The 16,448-nt window shown below is 40.8% G+C and overlaps 1 protein-coding gene across 1 annotated transcript in view; it reads right to left on the reverse strand.

Annotated features, from left to right (window-relative positions):
• Nucleotides 1-16,448, reverse strand: part of zgc:153039 (uncharacterized protein LOC767698 homolog) — a 63,635-nt gene that overhangs the window by 13,363 nt on the left and 33,824 nt on the right. Inside the window, exon 9 of the mRNA XM_054602132.1 lies at nucleotides 12,146-12,270. Within this exon, the coding sequence (XP_054458107.1) occupies nucleotides 12,146-12,270 (125 nt within the window). The remainder of the gene's footprint in view (nucleotides 1-12,145; nucleotides 12,271-16,448) is intronic.

The following is a 16,448-nucleotide window of genomic DNA, read 5'->3' on the forward strand; positions in this document are numbered from 1 at the left end:
CGAACATGATTATCCACCATGTGGGTTCAAAAAGCTAATGATACAAGAATCTCATTAATACATTTTCAGTCAGAGTATAACTACTTCCTGACCTTATTCCCACGTTATCGGGTCCATTTTCAGAAAGCTGTTTTATAAGTCAGATCCTGAATCATCTTTTATGCTTTTGATCCTCTTTTCTTTAGGTCTGGAATTAGTTCATCTTAGCATTTCATGGCACGAGAGGGGTGGAAAGATTTAAAGATATTACCACTGCGAGGTGAAATGTTGCGTAATGAAACGTCATGACAACCACTGGATGGATTGCTCTGAAATTTGATCTCCATGGCATGAATCCTAATGAGTTTGTCATCACCACGGTGATCCGTTAACTCTTCTTCTAGTGCCATCGTCAGGTCTAATTATTCATCTGTACAGTCATACTGTGTGGGACACATTTAGGCCAATTTTGACAGGAGACATTGTCCCCGGTTTCCTCCTGGGGTCAAAGATTCTGTCGTATTTCTCAAAACTTATGAGAAATTTTATCTCACTTTTCTTACAGCGTTCATCAGCCCCACGACTCTGATCCCACCGGGGCCACAATACAACTTCAACAAATCTTGTTTCCCGTCATGCTCCTAAAAGCGAAAGCGAGCTGCTCGTGCCTCATAAACAAGAAGAACAAATTGAGCAAATTTGAGTCGTGCTCGCCGCTGGTTTAAGTTCAAATATCAGCGTGTGGCGCCTCAAAGTTCCATGCCGATTTGCGCTGCGCTTGAAATTTGCTCAAACGCAGCAAAAAAGCCGCCGTGGCGCGACACAAGACGTTGGAAATCATTGGTTTCAGGGCGCAGTGGTGCCGTTGTGTCTGAAAGAGCCTTAAGTAAGTGAAAGAGAGAGAGAGAAATGGAGAGTAGCCGAAAGAGAGAGAAATACTCAAGCTGAATTAATTAAATGAATTAAAACTGATGAATATTAGTTTATTCCAGAGATTCATCCAAGTATTCTTTCCTAAGAATTTTAATGAAATAAAAGAAGGCCTATTTAGGATTTAAAAAATGGGTTTGTAGTGTACTTATTATTATTTTTTCCATTCTTTAAAAGTCATCAGAATGCAAGAAACAAAGCTCAAATCATTCTTGGGGAAAACCCCTTTGACCTTCACTTTGGTTTTGAAAAAGAGCAATGATAAGCAAATACCTGCAAAAGTAATACAATTTCCATCAGCCTCAGTTATAGAATATATAACATTATATATTTACACTATATTTAATCTTTGTTGTAATTTTACTTATCTATTTTTGCTGATTCTTTTTTACGTTATTTATTTACCTTACTCTTATTGCTATTCTATTTTGCACTGGAGTCATATTTACATTTTCTTAATAATTGTTACTCTATCGTTCATAAATATTTATACTATTAATGTGTTTTTTTGTTATTCTTCTGCTGCTTTTACTTTGAAAAAGTAAAACAAAAACAAAAAATGCAGCTACTTCATAATAGGGAGTGAGCCATATGGAAAATTAACTTTCACAATTACTGAGAGAATCTTTTAAATAGCTGCTGCACCAACGGAGGGAAATCCATTTGTCTGGGTTTAACTGTTGAGTAAATCCACCACACAGGAACATCTAAGACTCTTAATACCGGTTGTTCATTTAGAAAGTGATATGAGATATAGAAAAATAAAACATCTTTCAATATCATGATCCTGTAGAAGAAAAAAAAATGTATCTGGAGAAGTTTTTGTTGAGACTAACAGGGTTGTTAGCTTTTCTTTTTTCAACTGAATGCTAATTTTTTGCTGTGTAGCTAAACAAACATTCTGTTCTGGGTGTTCGATCCCCGCCTCCAACTGTCCGCACTTAATTAGTAGCCTCTACTTAATAATAATAATAATAATAATAATAACTACTATATTTAATAAGCACCTTTAAAATCAGAGTTCAAAAAGAGCTCTGACACACAAAGCAAAGCTACTTTTTCTTGGCTTTTCATCAGGTTTTCATCTTGTTTTTAAACCCCACTCTCATTTTCAGTCTGGTGTCTTTGTACCATTGTGCCATATAACCGCTGTAGGATGAATACTAATTATCAGTACGTGACGGCTGATGTAAAACGTGCAAATAGGCTCCTGGGTAAGCGACACAGTCTCTAGAAAAGTAGACGTACAAACCCTCGACTATAATTAGGAGGTGTTACTTTGGTCAGCTAAACAAATAATACCTTAATAAAGCAATATACAGTTACGCTGCAATATTTGTTTTAAAAAGGTCAGATGTGAACCGAAGGTTATGTCTGAATCTTAAAGTCAGACAAACTATAATTACCTCAACTCTAATTCTCTACACAAACACACACACACACACACACAAATATGGAGTTGATGGCGGGACAGGAGCAATAATACAAAAACAAACAGCACATATGGATAATAAGCTTCCTCTGCAGACTGCCGAGCTCCTCTCGGTGCTCGTGTTCTTGAACTCGTATACGAATGAGTTGTGTTCACTGAGCACACATGTACCTGTCAAAATAACGTGTGTGTCACTGGAGGCGCTCTCGTGCTTTGGAGGATCACGTAATTGACCCCAATTTCCCCTGCAATAACTGCAGCCGCGTAGATAAACAGCCATTAAGTAAAATAGTCCCAGCTGTAATTACACAACGCAGCTCCAATGAGCGAGCGGCTTCCTCCCCGGATACATTAACAGATTCAGACGCTCTAAAGTAAACGCTGCCCAGCGGGAGAGTATCCGGAGGGGGGGGGGGACGGATCCACAGACTGAGAGAGTCATTAGTGATCCTATTGGTCAACTCTTCTTCATTGATTCTAAAAGGGGCAAAGGAAAATGTGAGCAGGTCTCAGGTTAAAGACTTTAAAGTGAACGCTTTTAAAGAACAAAGTTGCTAAAAGTCAGTATTTCATCCTGTGGAACTGAGACAGTAAATTAAATAAATAGAATTCATAATTTCTTAGTAGAAGAAGCGGATCAGATATGTTTTTTTAAAGGCAGATATCAAAATTTGAGAGTTTGTTTTGTTGACTTTCAATTTCAAAACAGCCGGATTTCATTTTTAAAAGCGGCATTGATGATGTGTAGAGTCTCCATACGCATAACGAGGTCCACCTTTGCTGAAACATATCTGTGTGCATGTGATTAACTCCTGATAATAATTCCCTGGATTGGATAATCGTGGTCCCCAGAGGATGAATCCTAATAACTTTGTTGAACCTCTGACGTTCCAGCAGGTCAACATTTTCCTTTGGTGCAATATCTAGAAAACTACGTCGGGACATTTGCCACACAAATTCATGTTCTGCTCTGGATTCATTGTTACTGACTTTTCATCTAGAGCCATCATCATGTCACCATTTTCTTTTTTCCAACACTTTGGTTTATGCAAAACTAATGACATTCCCATCAGCCTCAGCTCTATACTTGACATTTGTGTTTTCAATCAGCAAATGTCACTAAGATGATGAACATGCATGAATATACATGTCAGTGCTGTCTGGTAATGGATGCACTTCAAGAACATTTTTTTCTTATGACTTATTGGCCAACATTTACTCTGATATGAGTGTGTCTTAATCCTGCATTCTCTCTCCTGTCCATCAGGGGGCGACTCCTCTGGTTGTATAGAAGTCTATGAGAAAATGACTCTACTTCTCTCTTGATTTATTCCCTCAGTAAACATTGTAAACATGAGTTTATGGTCTCAATCTCTATAGTGCTTCAAGTCTTGACTTCAATACAGCAGTCTTGATTGTTCATTTTCCCATGTAAGAAAAGTTTATTGTAAAATTTTGCTCCAAAAATTTTATTCAGCATTCAAACTAGCTCCACCATAAAGTGGAGTATTCTATCGGGCTGGGCTTACTGTGATTGACATGTTCCTACCTAACCAAAGACGTATACGGCTCCGGTTGGGTCATCTCCGTTAACTGACTGCAAATCAACAAGTAGATTACAGCAAAAACACCAAACTCGAGGCATCGAATCAGCGGTTCATAAACTAATGGGTGACGTCCCGACGACTACGTCCACTTCTTGTGTACAGTCTACGGTCTCATCTATAAAACGAGTTGGAGCAGGAATCATCATCATGCTGAAATTCTCAGCACGACATAAGAGACGTATCCTCTCGTGTCCCTTTTGTTTCTTTTGGCATGTAGCATCACAGCTGCTGCGTCGCTTAACATGAGCCTGCTGTCACCAGTGTACTGATGTAAATACAAGATATCTGGCTTCAAGTAGTTGACTCTGTCATTTGGAGTTTTATCCGACGGATTCTACGGCGTTTACATTCCAGACAAATTGCAAAACTCATTCTTGTCCAGATTGAAAGTCCTCTGAAACAGCATTTAGAACACACGGGACCCTTCCCACCACTCAATGTCACACTAATGAAGTCAGTCTGATGAGCTGTGAGTCAGAGTTTGACAGGTTTGACTGAACCGGTGGAGTAAAATCCTCCAGTGGACCTCTAAAATGAAACTAGGATAAGAGATAACTGCTTGTTGAAACTCTGAAGGAAGCTTCCTCATACTGTAAGTGGATGAGAACACCACCCGGCCCTCTGCTGCAGCGTTCTGACCTACCGCCTCAAAACTTTGCTTTTATTTCTTCTCCACTTGATCACTTAGGCGTCGGCAGGGCCCAATAATCCTCTCGTCTTCTCCCTCTCTCTTCATCCCGTCGGAGAGCAGGTGTAATTACGATAAAAGCTCGCCCACCCATCTCTTTTGTCTCCGAGGTCCCTCTATCTCACCCTCCCTCTCTCTGCCGCCTCTCTTGCTCGCCAGCGTTCTGATGTCACTTCGCTGACACAGCAAAATAATCGGCAATCAAAGTTCCAAGAGACATAAAGAGAAACGAAACGGAGAGCGATGAAGATGGAGAGAGAGGAGACCCGGCCTGAAGCCAAAAGACACAAAGTCATAAATTGAGGAGAAGTGGGGACAGAAACCATAATCCTTACACTTCCTCCCCTCCCCCACGGGTTGCCAGGTTCTTTAAGAGAGAGGTTGGTGAGTGTGTGAGACGTTACGTCAGGCAGTGTCCCAACACTGGCAGGACACCAGTACAGACTGGACTGACCTTAAGAATCCATTTAAGAAATAACGTGATTTCAGTTCAGACTGGTGTAACACAGGAACCTATTGACCGTTCCTTAAGCCCCGCCCCTCGAGTGCAAACTAGCCAATCAAAGGGTTGAATTAGCGGGATATGACCTGGGTCCGACAACTATCCGTATCTGCTCCATAGACTCTAAAGAAATGTTTTTTCAGATGTTTATTATATTTGGCTGGTTATATTTATAGTCATGGTTAAATGTTGTGTTATAGGGATACTTGTTAGCCAGGTGTGTTTCTACCTAAAAACCAGTGGAGCTATCTTTAGAACGTTACGTTAGCACATCATCAACCAGCGTTAGCACTATGCTACGCTATCAACTGAAGGTATTCTGAATGAATGAACATGCTGCTCTTTCATTTGAATGATTCTAACAGTGAATAAAACCCACCCAGCTTCACAGGAACAGTGTTGCTCCTCAATTTCATCGACTTCTGTCTTTATCTCCAGGAATTGGTGGTTCACTTTAACACTTTAGCTTCTATCTTTTAATAAAATATATATATATATATTCAGAATATATCCTTCAAGCACATCTTATTGACCCTTCTGTCTGCTTCTCTTTACAATTGCTTTTCTATTTTCCCCCAAAATTTGATAATTATTCAGGGAGTGCAGTTAGTGACAGTGTGGGCTCCGTAGTAGCTCTCATAGCTTAATGGAGAAGCAGCAGGAGCAGGGGTTAGCAAAGGGTCAATTCAGCTCAATGCAACTTGACCTACAAGCTACCTGAACACAAGTGCATGATGGGATCTTGTTTCCTGCCTTCCACACAACATAATCAACCACTCATGATCATGATCTAAGTCCTCTTCTTTATCATCTCCCGTCAATACAGTATATGCTCTAACCAAAATATCCCTTTAATGTAACATGACAAAAGCACTCGAAGTTGAGATACGTTCTCAGTAACAATTACCTGAAAACAAAGATGGAGATAAATAGGGTCAATTTATAGCTCTATAAATAAAAATATATTGTTCTGAATAACTAGTTTGAGTTGAAGCACGCACCTCAATCCTCAACCATCATGGACATGTAATGATGCTCTAAATAGTTCCCTCTCATCCGTCCTCACACAGTTGGTGATCCATCTGGTTTTCTTCACTCTCCAATCTGTCAAATCACTCACGACTCGTATTTGGACAAAGGACGGTCCCGACAGAGGACAGAGCTTTTGTGTTTTTTTGGAGCGAGCGGGTCAGCTGGTCAATTCGATCAAGGTAGCTGCAGAGAAATCGCTGCTGTAATTTGGACACCGAGCAGGTAAAAGTAAAAAAAGAATAATTTTTTTCCATTTACTCCACTCTAACTGAAGGTCGTCGCCTGCGTGTGACCAAGTTCAGCGTTTTACCACAAACATCCTTTCGGCGTCAGCGTGCAGAGCTCAGTTGTGTCCTGAATCCTGGCCAGTGACCCTGTGACACTGCATGTCCACGTTTTCATGTATGTATGTGTGTGTGTGTGTGTGTGTGTGTGTGTGTGTGTGTGTGTGTGTGTGTGTGTGTGTGTGTGTGTGTGTGTGTATTCATGCGTGTTTAAGCCACAAGTACGAGTGTTCGGTGCCCACGCAGCTTCAGCAGCAGGACAACACAGCGACGCCCCCGAGGAACCCTCCACACAGCTGGAGCCACTGCTGATAAAGCTGCAGCCAACAGGAGCCTCCACACACACACACACACACACACACACACACACACACACACACACACACACACACACACACACACACACACACACACACACACACACACACACACACAGACACACACACACAGACACAGACACAGAGAGAGAGATCCAAGAGACAGATGCGCTCACACATCAATGATAAAAAAAAAAAAAAAAAAGACAAAATCACGCAGCGTGACTTGGATCTCAGACACACAAACTGCCTCCAAATCGCATGCCTTCACACTCACAAACACACACACACACACTCACACACAAACAAACAAACACACTTAACAAGCAGACATCTTTTCCGCTACATCATAATTTCAATCCCTCCTCTCACGACAGCGAATTTAAGGGGAAAGGGAAATATTTCTGCTAAATTAGTTATGCTAATTACAGAGCAGTTCTCAGGGGGAGAGACGGCGTTAAATGGCTTTTAATTCTGTTGTTTTGCCTGGAAAGAGACGTGGGAGAGAGCCAGACGGAGAGAGAGAGAGGGGGAAAAAAAAAAACAGTAAATAAAAACACACTGGCGTTGAGTTTTGCCCGGTGACACGGCAACAATGAACCAGCAGAATTAACAACCCCGGGGAAAAAAAAGAGGAAGGAGGCCCAAAGCAGGCGGCCGGCCAGACAACAAGCCGCCTTATCAGCTCCGGGGCCCGGGGGCCCTGGGTCTCCCCCCCGCCCGCCCGCCCGCCGACAGGGACCGGAGAGGTCGGCGGCGATGGGAAAGAAAAGTTTTGTGGGGAACTTTGTGTCCTGTAGCCTTTGCCAGCGGTCACACTGCGATAACGAGGCCGGAGCAGATAGCACACAGCTGGAGGCACCAGAGGAAACGCCGGGCACTCCGAGCGTGTTGAACACAAAGTTAGTTACCATGTACTCTCACACGAATACTAGAAAAGTACTGACACTGTATTCTGATGCTCACAGCGCACTCGTGTGGCGGTCGAAATGGTTGTATTTAACATCCAACAAGCAAAGAATCTGTTTGTATGAATGCGTTTGTCCTTCTTATGTCTAGAGAACCGTCCATCTGAGCGTCTTCACACCGGGTGGGATTATTGCTCTGGACCATAGACAGTATTTAAGAAGTGGACGTTGTTGTCGTGTAGTGACCCATTGATTTGTGGACTGCCGTTTTGAGACTCAAATTGAGGATTTTGTTTGCCGCCATCTTGTTTTTTTTTAACCCAGTGTAACCATATTTGGACTGTGGAGGAGTGATGTAGAGACGCTGTATACGTCTCTGGTTGAGACCTGTCAATCACAGTAGCCCCGCCCTAAAGCATCCCCTGCTTTATGGTCTGTTTGACTCTAAATGGAGCATCATTTACTAAATGAACATCATGCTGTATTGAAGAAGACTTGAAACTAGAGATTGAGACCATAAACTCATGTTTACAATGTTTACTGAGGGAATAAATCAAGAGAGAAGTAGAGTCATTTTCTCATAGACTTCTATACAACCAGAGGAGTCGCCCCCTGATGGACAGTAGAGAGAATGCAGGTTTTAGACATTTCAGCATTGTCTTCCTTTTTCAGAACCGGAGGTTTCAGCCCGCTGGAGGTATTTAAATGAATCTCAAAGCAAACCCATGACTTTACTCAACACCATGGTAACACTGGAGCACATTGCTGATTACCAGGTCAGCCTCAGCAGCAGAGGATGGAGACGGAGTGTCTTAAATGTCTTAGCTATGCTCGGTACAAAAATCACACCTTCCCACAGACGAAGAACATCTGAACATGATCACTTCAGACACTGACAGCTCTTTAGTTTCTACTGCAGCTCTGTTCAGCCAAACTGGATTATCAAAAGCCAGAGCTGCCGTTATACATAGGTTGTTCCTATGGACTCTATGGATAATAGTGTCAGAAAACATAGACTATGTCCTTTCTTAGTGCACACAAACAGAAAAGTAGATTTTTTTGTCCTGAATTGAGCGATCTTTCTTCATATTGATGTGAACATTTCACTCTGCCTCCTGTCAATCACCTGACACCCACAGGACGACATAATCAAAACATGTTCTCTGACAAACTGCACCGTCACTGACACGCTGTTCTTATTCCGGCTCTCTTTATGTGCCGCGACAGATGTTCCTTTAAAGCATCTGTCTCCGAATGGGTCTCCGAATGGTTCTCCTAATAGTGCAGTGCCTGTCCAGAACGAGACGAAGCTTTACTGCCATTACGGTAAAATGTGGACAAATTGTGCATCCCTAATAAGAAGTAGACTCTAAAGTAAATATTTGCTTATGAAGGCTTGGTAGGAGAAACATGAAGTAACTCCCAAATATATGGTTCCAGAGCTCACAATGGAAATACTTTTTCCTACCATGCAGGTCATCTTCCCTAAATTGTGACGAGAAAATTTCCGTACAAACTTCATATCTGTGTTTGGGATGGCACAATGCCAGAAATGTAGTCGTTCATACCAATACCAGTGAAAATCCACCGTTCTTGATACTAATTGATATCCAAGTAAAAAATGTTCATAATTCCCCTCTAATAACAATTTTACGTTGATGAAAGAACGTCTCTTTCCAACTGTATTTATTCAGGTTTCTCTGCAAAAACTAAATGTTACAAGATTACATTTGAACACATGACAATGTTAGAATTTAGCCTGGCCTCAAACAATCTTATTTAGTAAATAAAGCATTAACGCATCATAATGAAACTCAATGGATCCTCCGCTAATGTTAGCCGTTAGCTTCGTGCCGGACTGTGCTGCCCTAGTTGACTAGCTCTCGTCCGGTCAATTTGTCAAAACTGATTTGTTGTTCACAAGGTAACATTATCAGGGAACAAATAGGATGCAATTTTAGACGCCTTTAGTCTCGAGCAAACAAGTAAAGTCACATGTTCAGAGTTTTGGCATCGACTAGGTACCAAAGTGACAACTATCCTCACTTCTGAAATGTTTGCCTGCATTTGTCCGTTCCTACCACATCAACTGGCATCAAATAGGAAGCTAGTGGTGAAGTAGTAAAGCCCGGCTTTTGCTCGATTTGATTGGCTGCCTGGGCCGAGTGTGACATTGATGAGTGGTGCGACTCGGAGCTAAAAAGGGGAGAATATCTTAACTTTTACGCGGCTCTAAAACCGTTAGACAAACGTGAGAAAGCGAACGCCAGACGCTCTGTACCGAAGGAGAACACTGGTTTCTAGTGACGGTCTCGGTGTGATCGAGGCCTCAGACAGTTTAACTCCAATATGCAACTATCAATCTAATCCACTAACATCTTCATACTAATTATTCTGAGGCACAACAGTTAAATGACTCATTGTGCTGTGAATAAATAATTCAGAAGGATAATGACTTTGTTCTCCAGATGTACAGTATGTTTAAACTCTCCGTCGCTCTATCCTGATTTCAACTTCACTTGACTGATGTGTCCTTGACTTGGGAAGCTGTAAATGTTCTCATCTCAAACTATCACTGCAGAGGAATATATATATAAAAAAAATAAAAAAAACACCAAATGCAGTGCGGGAGGCAATCTGTCATAACAAAAAAAAAAAGTGATGCATGGCGTTTAAACGGGTTCTCTCCTCCAGAACAAATAAAAACAGAAGCAGTTGTCATGTTTGAAATGTATTTCACAGCCAGCGGAGGAGTTTAATCAACGAGGGTATGTCTTTAGAAAAACAATATTGGATTTCGAGGATGCACTTTTATAAATTAAAGTAAGATAGCACAGATTTGGATGACAGCATTTGTGACACCATCAACGCTCGACACGGAAAATGTAACTCGTAAAAAAAGTTGAATGGAAAAGCCAGGCGGCGTGGATGTAATCATCGAGCTACATATACAGTACACACCGTCCTCGGCTGGTGTGAAAACGGCTTTTATAAATCAGGATCATTGCAAGTGTCCTCGGAAATACAAACAACACACACAAACACTGTAAATTTAAATCTCTAAACATCTCCGTGAGCATCCAGTTCACACACACACACACACATATTTTTATTGTCGGCCCCTCTGCAGCATGGGGCTATAAGCAGTGGCCAGTTTTATGACTTTTAATTAGTACACTGTCACCATGGCAGCAACCGGCTGGCAAACGGCCACCTCTTAACACACATGCATAAACAATGGCAGAGAGAGGAGAGTGTTTAGGGAGGAGAATGTGCTGCAGAGAGTCACATGTCGGCCGCCGGCCATCCTTATGACAGCTTAGTGCTTCACCAGCAAAATGAGCATTTGTATATCAATTACTCCCACAGTGTTACCTTGAGTTCTTAAATAAACTGTTTTTCCTCTCTTGCCTTGACATTGAACGAAGAATATGAAACTGAGAAAAGTTGTGGTGTAATGAATTAATACGTGGCCGCCAAACAGCAAAACTACATAATTACTTCAGCATAACCAGTCTCAGGCTTGTGCAGGAGCACTGCACGTCTTTATGAGGAGCGTACCCGCCTGCTTGGGTTAGCGGTTAGCATCTGAATGGATAATTGAGAATTGGTTGGGAGAGTTTTTAAACTAGTGTTTTGATCAGGCTGCAACTTCCAGTTCTGAGAAGGGAAGCCAATTCAGAAGTACCTGCATTCTCTCTCCTGTCCACCAGGGGGCGACTCCTCTGGTTGTATAGAAGTCTATGAGAAAATGACTCTACTTCTCTCTTGATTTATTCCCTCAGTAAACATTGTAAACATGAGTTTATGGTCTCAATCTCTAGTTTCAAGTCTTCTTCAATACAGCATGATGTTCATTTAGTAAATGATGCTCCATTTAGAGTCAAACAGACCATAAAGCAGGGGATGCTTTAGGGCGGGGCTAACTGTGATTGACAAGTAATTCACTGATTGAAAAAAAAACAAGACGATGGCTAAACTCCAAGATGGCTTCAGTCGAAATGCCTATTTCGAGGCTTCAAAACATCAGTCCACAATCCAATGGGTGACGTCCCGATGACTACGTCCACTTCATATATAATCTATGGTTCTGATATATATTAGTATTGTTAAAAATGGCCCCCATTTACTTCAATTCATCAAGAGTTTTCTCTGTTGTTGGATTCTTCGTTTGCCGTTGAGGAACAGTTTTTTTCAAGGATTCAAGGCAAAGCGATAGGGCTGTGTATTTGCATGAATCTGCCGATATGATATGTATCATGATATAGGGGTTGCAATTCAATATTTTGCTATATATTGAGATACTGTAAGGGCCGCTGTCTGCCACAAATCTTTGCTTATAAACCTTCGAAAATCGAATCGAATCACAAAACATAATATCTTGATACTCTTGTGTGTCAATATGTCCTCACACTCCTATGACACTGGTGTGTGTGTGTGTGTGTGTGTGTGTTATGTGTGTTTACCTGAAATTAGGTGCGGAGGCCCATTCCAGAGCGAGGCAGGCCAAGTCCACGGCCGCATACACCAGCAGGAAGAAGATGGTCACAATGCTGGCGATGGTGTTGAGCTTCCCGGAGAAAAGCACCAGCTGGAAAAGAAACAAAACAAAGGGATTAACATGTCATTCTGACAGCTACTGACAGTAAGGTGTATTTTCAAGCATCCACCTACATTTCACCCTTAATGTGAACCTCAAAGCCAACCACTGTATTTTCATGTTCATGCGCTCCCGGGAGTGAAAATAAGCCGATTAATCATCTGATTTATAAGCAACTGACATAGTTTACCTCACCGCTGTCTTTCTTCACATGGAAAGAGGCGACACAAGCTCATGTATTAGTCTCTAAAGCCGCTATGTGTGGGAGCTAAAGGCTTCAAGACATTTAAAACTAAACTCGGTTTTGAATAATGTATGGCATTTCCAAAAGAAAAGTTCAATTACCTTGTTAAGAATTCTTAAAATGGCATCTCCTCCTTCTCCCTCATTGAAAAAAAAACTACATTTTATGACAATGCAAATATATTTCATTTCAAAAGTTTAAGTGCTGGACAAAAGAAATCTCCTACTTCGCTCAAACTCTTTATGTTGTTTGCTGGAAGTTTCAAGGTGAGAAAACAGAAACCTCCCCCCCTTCCTCCAGCTTTTTAGTGTCAAACTCTGCACCGAAAAGGTGGAACATCCATGCAAGGCAACAATAAGCAAAACAAAACAATTTGGATGGAGGATGGTGTTAAAGATTTCTTACCATAGCAACTCCTAGATTTGGTATCTACTATGTGATGTTAGTACGTATTCTACTGGACTCCTGGTCTCGATTGATCGAATCTGAATTCTTTCAAATCCATTTTCATGAGTAAGCAACTCAGTTATACGTTCCAAATAATTAAAACTTCATTAAAGATTCATTTTAAATTCGTAATCTCCTTCACTGAAACACTATCGTTTTTAGTGGACGCCTGATTTATGTTCACATTCTGTGGCTACAAAGTTTAAATTATATAAAATGTTGCACTTCTACTACTTATAATTACACGTTATTTATAATGAATTACTTTCTGAAAATACTCTAGATTCCAATTAAGACCAATTTAGTTTATGACTTTAAAATTATTTAAAAAAGAAAAAGTAAATGCTTCCCATAGACATTATAAAATGTTCACGGTTTATGAACTGTAAATCTTATATAACCCATGTAATCTTGAGCCAGTAAGTGGACGGCTGCAGCTAACAAAGTCAGGTGACGTAGTATAAAGAGGGACAAAGAGAATGTTGGGTTGATTGGGCAAACAAACCGGTGTCCTGTTTGGGTACCCTGTGAAGGGAAAAGTCATCATTGACTTCTTTAAACTTACTTTTTTTACGTAACTGGCATACTTAACAACCATCGCCTATAAGCTACATAACAAACATTTATTTTACGTAAGAAAAGTAGTTATGCATCCAAATGCAGAACTTCTTTTCCTAAACCTAACCAAATACTTTTGTTGCTTGAACAGGTTTTGCACTGCAGGGGTTTTCAACAAACCATTGTATGAGGATACGTTATAAACTCACCATTCATATACATTCATTAATACAGTGGGGTACTACAGGTTAAATGACGTTTGTCATATTAACCGTAAAAAGCAACATGCCCAAACGGTCACCAATGTGGATGAAAGTCAACCATTAAAGGTCAAAGCCGGCTGAAAATTAAACGTCTGACACCTGAATGTTTAATAAATTGCTAATTCTTTATTTATTTAAGACGAGCTTGAAAATCAGGGTATTTTTCCAACTTTGAACTGAATCCCAAATGGAAGCGGTTATCAGATCCCAACGCAAACCACTAAGAATGACTGACAGAAACCCAGGATGGACCCACCTATGTACAAATATATATAAAAAAAAATAGATGCCATTAAAATAATTTGCAACATGTTAAAATTAAAAATGGAAATCTTACACATGGGGGTTTTATGTAAGCTGCTAACAAGATGTTTTGGAACCCCAGATAATTGAGCATTGGTCCATTTTGGTCCAAAGAGACCTTTTAAAGATGTTCTGCTGTTAGATATGATTATCTGTCTGCACTGAAGAGGTGACACCAAGGTTAGATTTGACCGACGTCTAGGGAGAGAGACGCCGTTAAAATTAAATTGTTCTTGGGGACCACTGTTGGACCAAAGGTGTTCCCCAAGCTCCACTTGCTGAGCCACAGATGGAGGCTAATGTTCACTGTTAATTAAGATGCTATCTAGGCTGCAGTTTGGTCGCATGCAGTCAGTTTGTGACAACACAGCCAAGTGGAGTTACACTGAGAATACTTCGTGTCTTGACGACCCCATTATAGGTGCTGCTCCCTCCCATGTTCTCCGACACCAGGACTTCACTCACTGTGAGTTACCACGGGTGTGAAAGCCAAGCAGCTTCCACCGTTTCACCTGCATTATATCTTGCTTTAACTACCATGATTGTGGTAACATTTGTGACGCCAGAGCTATGAGCAATAGCTTTCACATGACAATAGTCCTTTGATTGTTGTTAAAATAAAAAAATGTAAGGTTGGTGCAGCTCCAAAGGTTAAAGGAACTGTAGCAGCTTCAAGGAAATCAGGGTTTGGTCACGGATATGCACAATTATTCTTAAATCTAATCAGGTATGTATTCTTTATGCTGCATTACCCTCATATTAAAGTTATCAAACTCATCATTTTCTAAATCACTCATACAGTTCACATAAACAACCAAGCAATAATTACTACTTTAGTTCTTACTTTTTTTTCTGAAAGTGAAGGTATTTATTTGACTCAAAACTTTACGATTCATTCAGTGTGTAAATTACACTCGTTTCCAAATGTGCTCTGCTGAAATGTGAACACTTTCAAATTATAACAATTGAAATCTTCCCCATCGCTTCCTTCCATTCCACATGAACCACACTTTCTTGTGTTTCATTGACATGAAATCTTTCAGGAAATGGTCTTTATTATTTCTTCTGAACTGAATTAATCTTTTTCTGCGGATGTGTCTTCATCATCAAGTGTGCTTTTTTTAGATCTGTAAGCGACTGATTGCTCAGAGAAGGAGGTAACTACTTCACTGTACCTGGGAACAAACACAGAATAGTGTCTTTCTCTCCAATTATGTGTGTGACGATTGTTGAGAAACTCCGCTGGAGTTGGAGCTCAAGGGCGTATCATTGGTATTGATGGAGGGGAGATCACTAACTTTGTGACCATGAAGCAGAAGTAAACTGAAGGGGATAGAAGGTAATGATGGGGAATAGAGATGAATGATGTGACATTATCGACAGGCGGTCAGAAAGAGAGAAAGGAGAAAAATGACGAACAGAGGGAGCAAAGAGAGCGAAAAAAAGAAGAAGATGAGTGGAAAAGAAGAGAGAAAGAGGGTAAAAAATCTTCTCTGACCTCTGGCAGTCAAAGTCAGTGGGTGTCTCTCCAGCGCTCCCCCGGGAGTCGTCTCTACCAGAGCATTAATTAGCCATTAACTCACAGACACAGGCCAGCATGGACAACTGCTGTCACCGTGCACGTGTGTGCACGTGTGTGTGTGTGTGTGTGTGTGTGTGTGTGTGTGTGTGTGTGTGTGTGTGTGTGTGTGTGTGTGTGTGTGTGTGTACACATGCACAATAAATCTCCTCTGGGTATGTTTTTGTGTGGCCATTTCAAAGAAGGAAAGGAAAGCGGTGTGCATAAATTGCCATAAATTTTTGCAAAAATAAGTGGGCTCACACAGGCACTTATATTAAATAGAAATAATTGAAAGGCAGCAGCTGAGTCATGTTTTGGACCGCAAAGCCAAAGCTTTTCCAGAAAGGCCCCGGGTTACAAGTCACCATTGGACAGTGGATGTTTGAGTTAGATGCAGCTAATGAAGTGATTAGTTAAATAAATATTTTATTATAAAGTATTGTGTGAGAACACATTGTGCCCTCGTTGTGTGTGATCAATAAATTACATGACAACGAAATTTGTAAAAGCTTTTGCATAAAAGTCTGCAATGACTTAGTAGAAAAGTAAAAAACAAAATGTTTTTTTTAAGAAATTACTGCTAATCATGATGTGCAGCAATATTTCTTAGTTGGTAGAAACTGCATTGGACCACTTTCTTTATGTGCCTCTCAATGTTCATTTGTTGGTCCAAGAAAGTTTTTCTGAGGTTCGCTTATCGTTTGCTGCTAAAGAACCAATGCACTGCTATATTTTATCATAAATGCTCTCAGGGCCTATGATGAGGACTTTATACGCAGGGTGAGGTTGGAAG

This window comes from Anoplopoma fimbria, chromosome 1, assembly GCF_027596085.1.
Source record: "Anoplopoma fimbria isolate UVic2021 breed Golden Eagle Sablefish chromosome 1, Afim_UVic_2022, whole genome shotgun sequence".
Lineage (NCBI taxonomy): Eukaryota > Metazoa > Chordata > Actinopteri > Perciformes > Anoplopomatidae > Anoplopoma > Anoplopoma fimbria.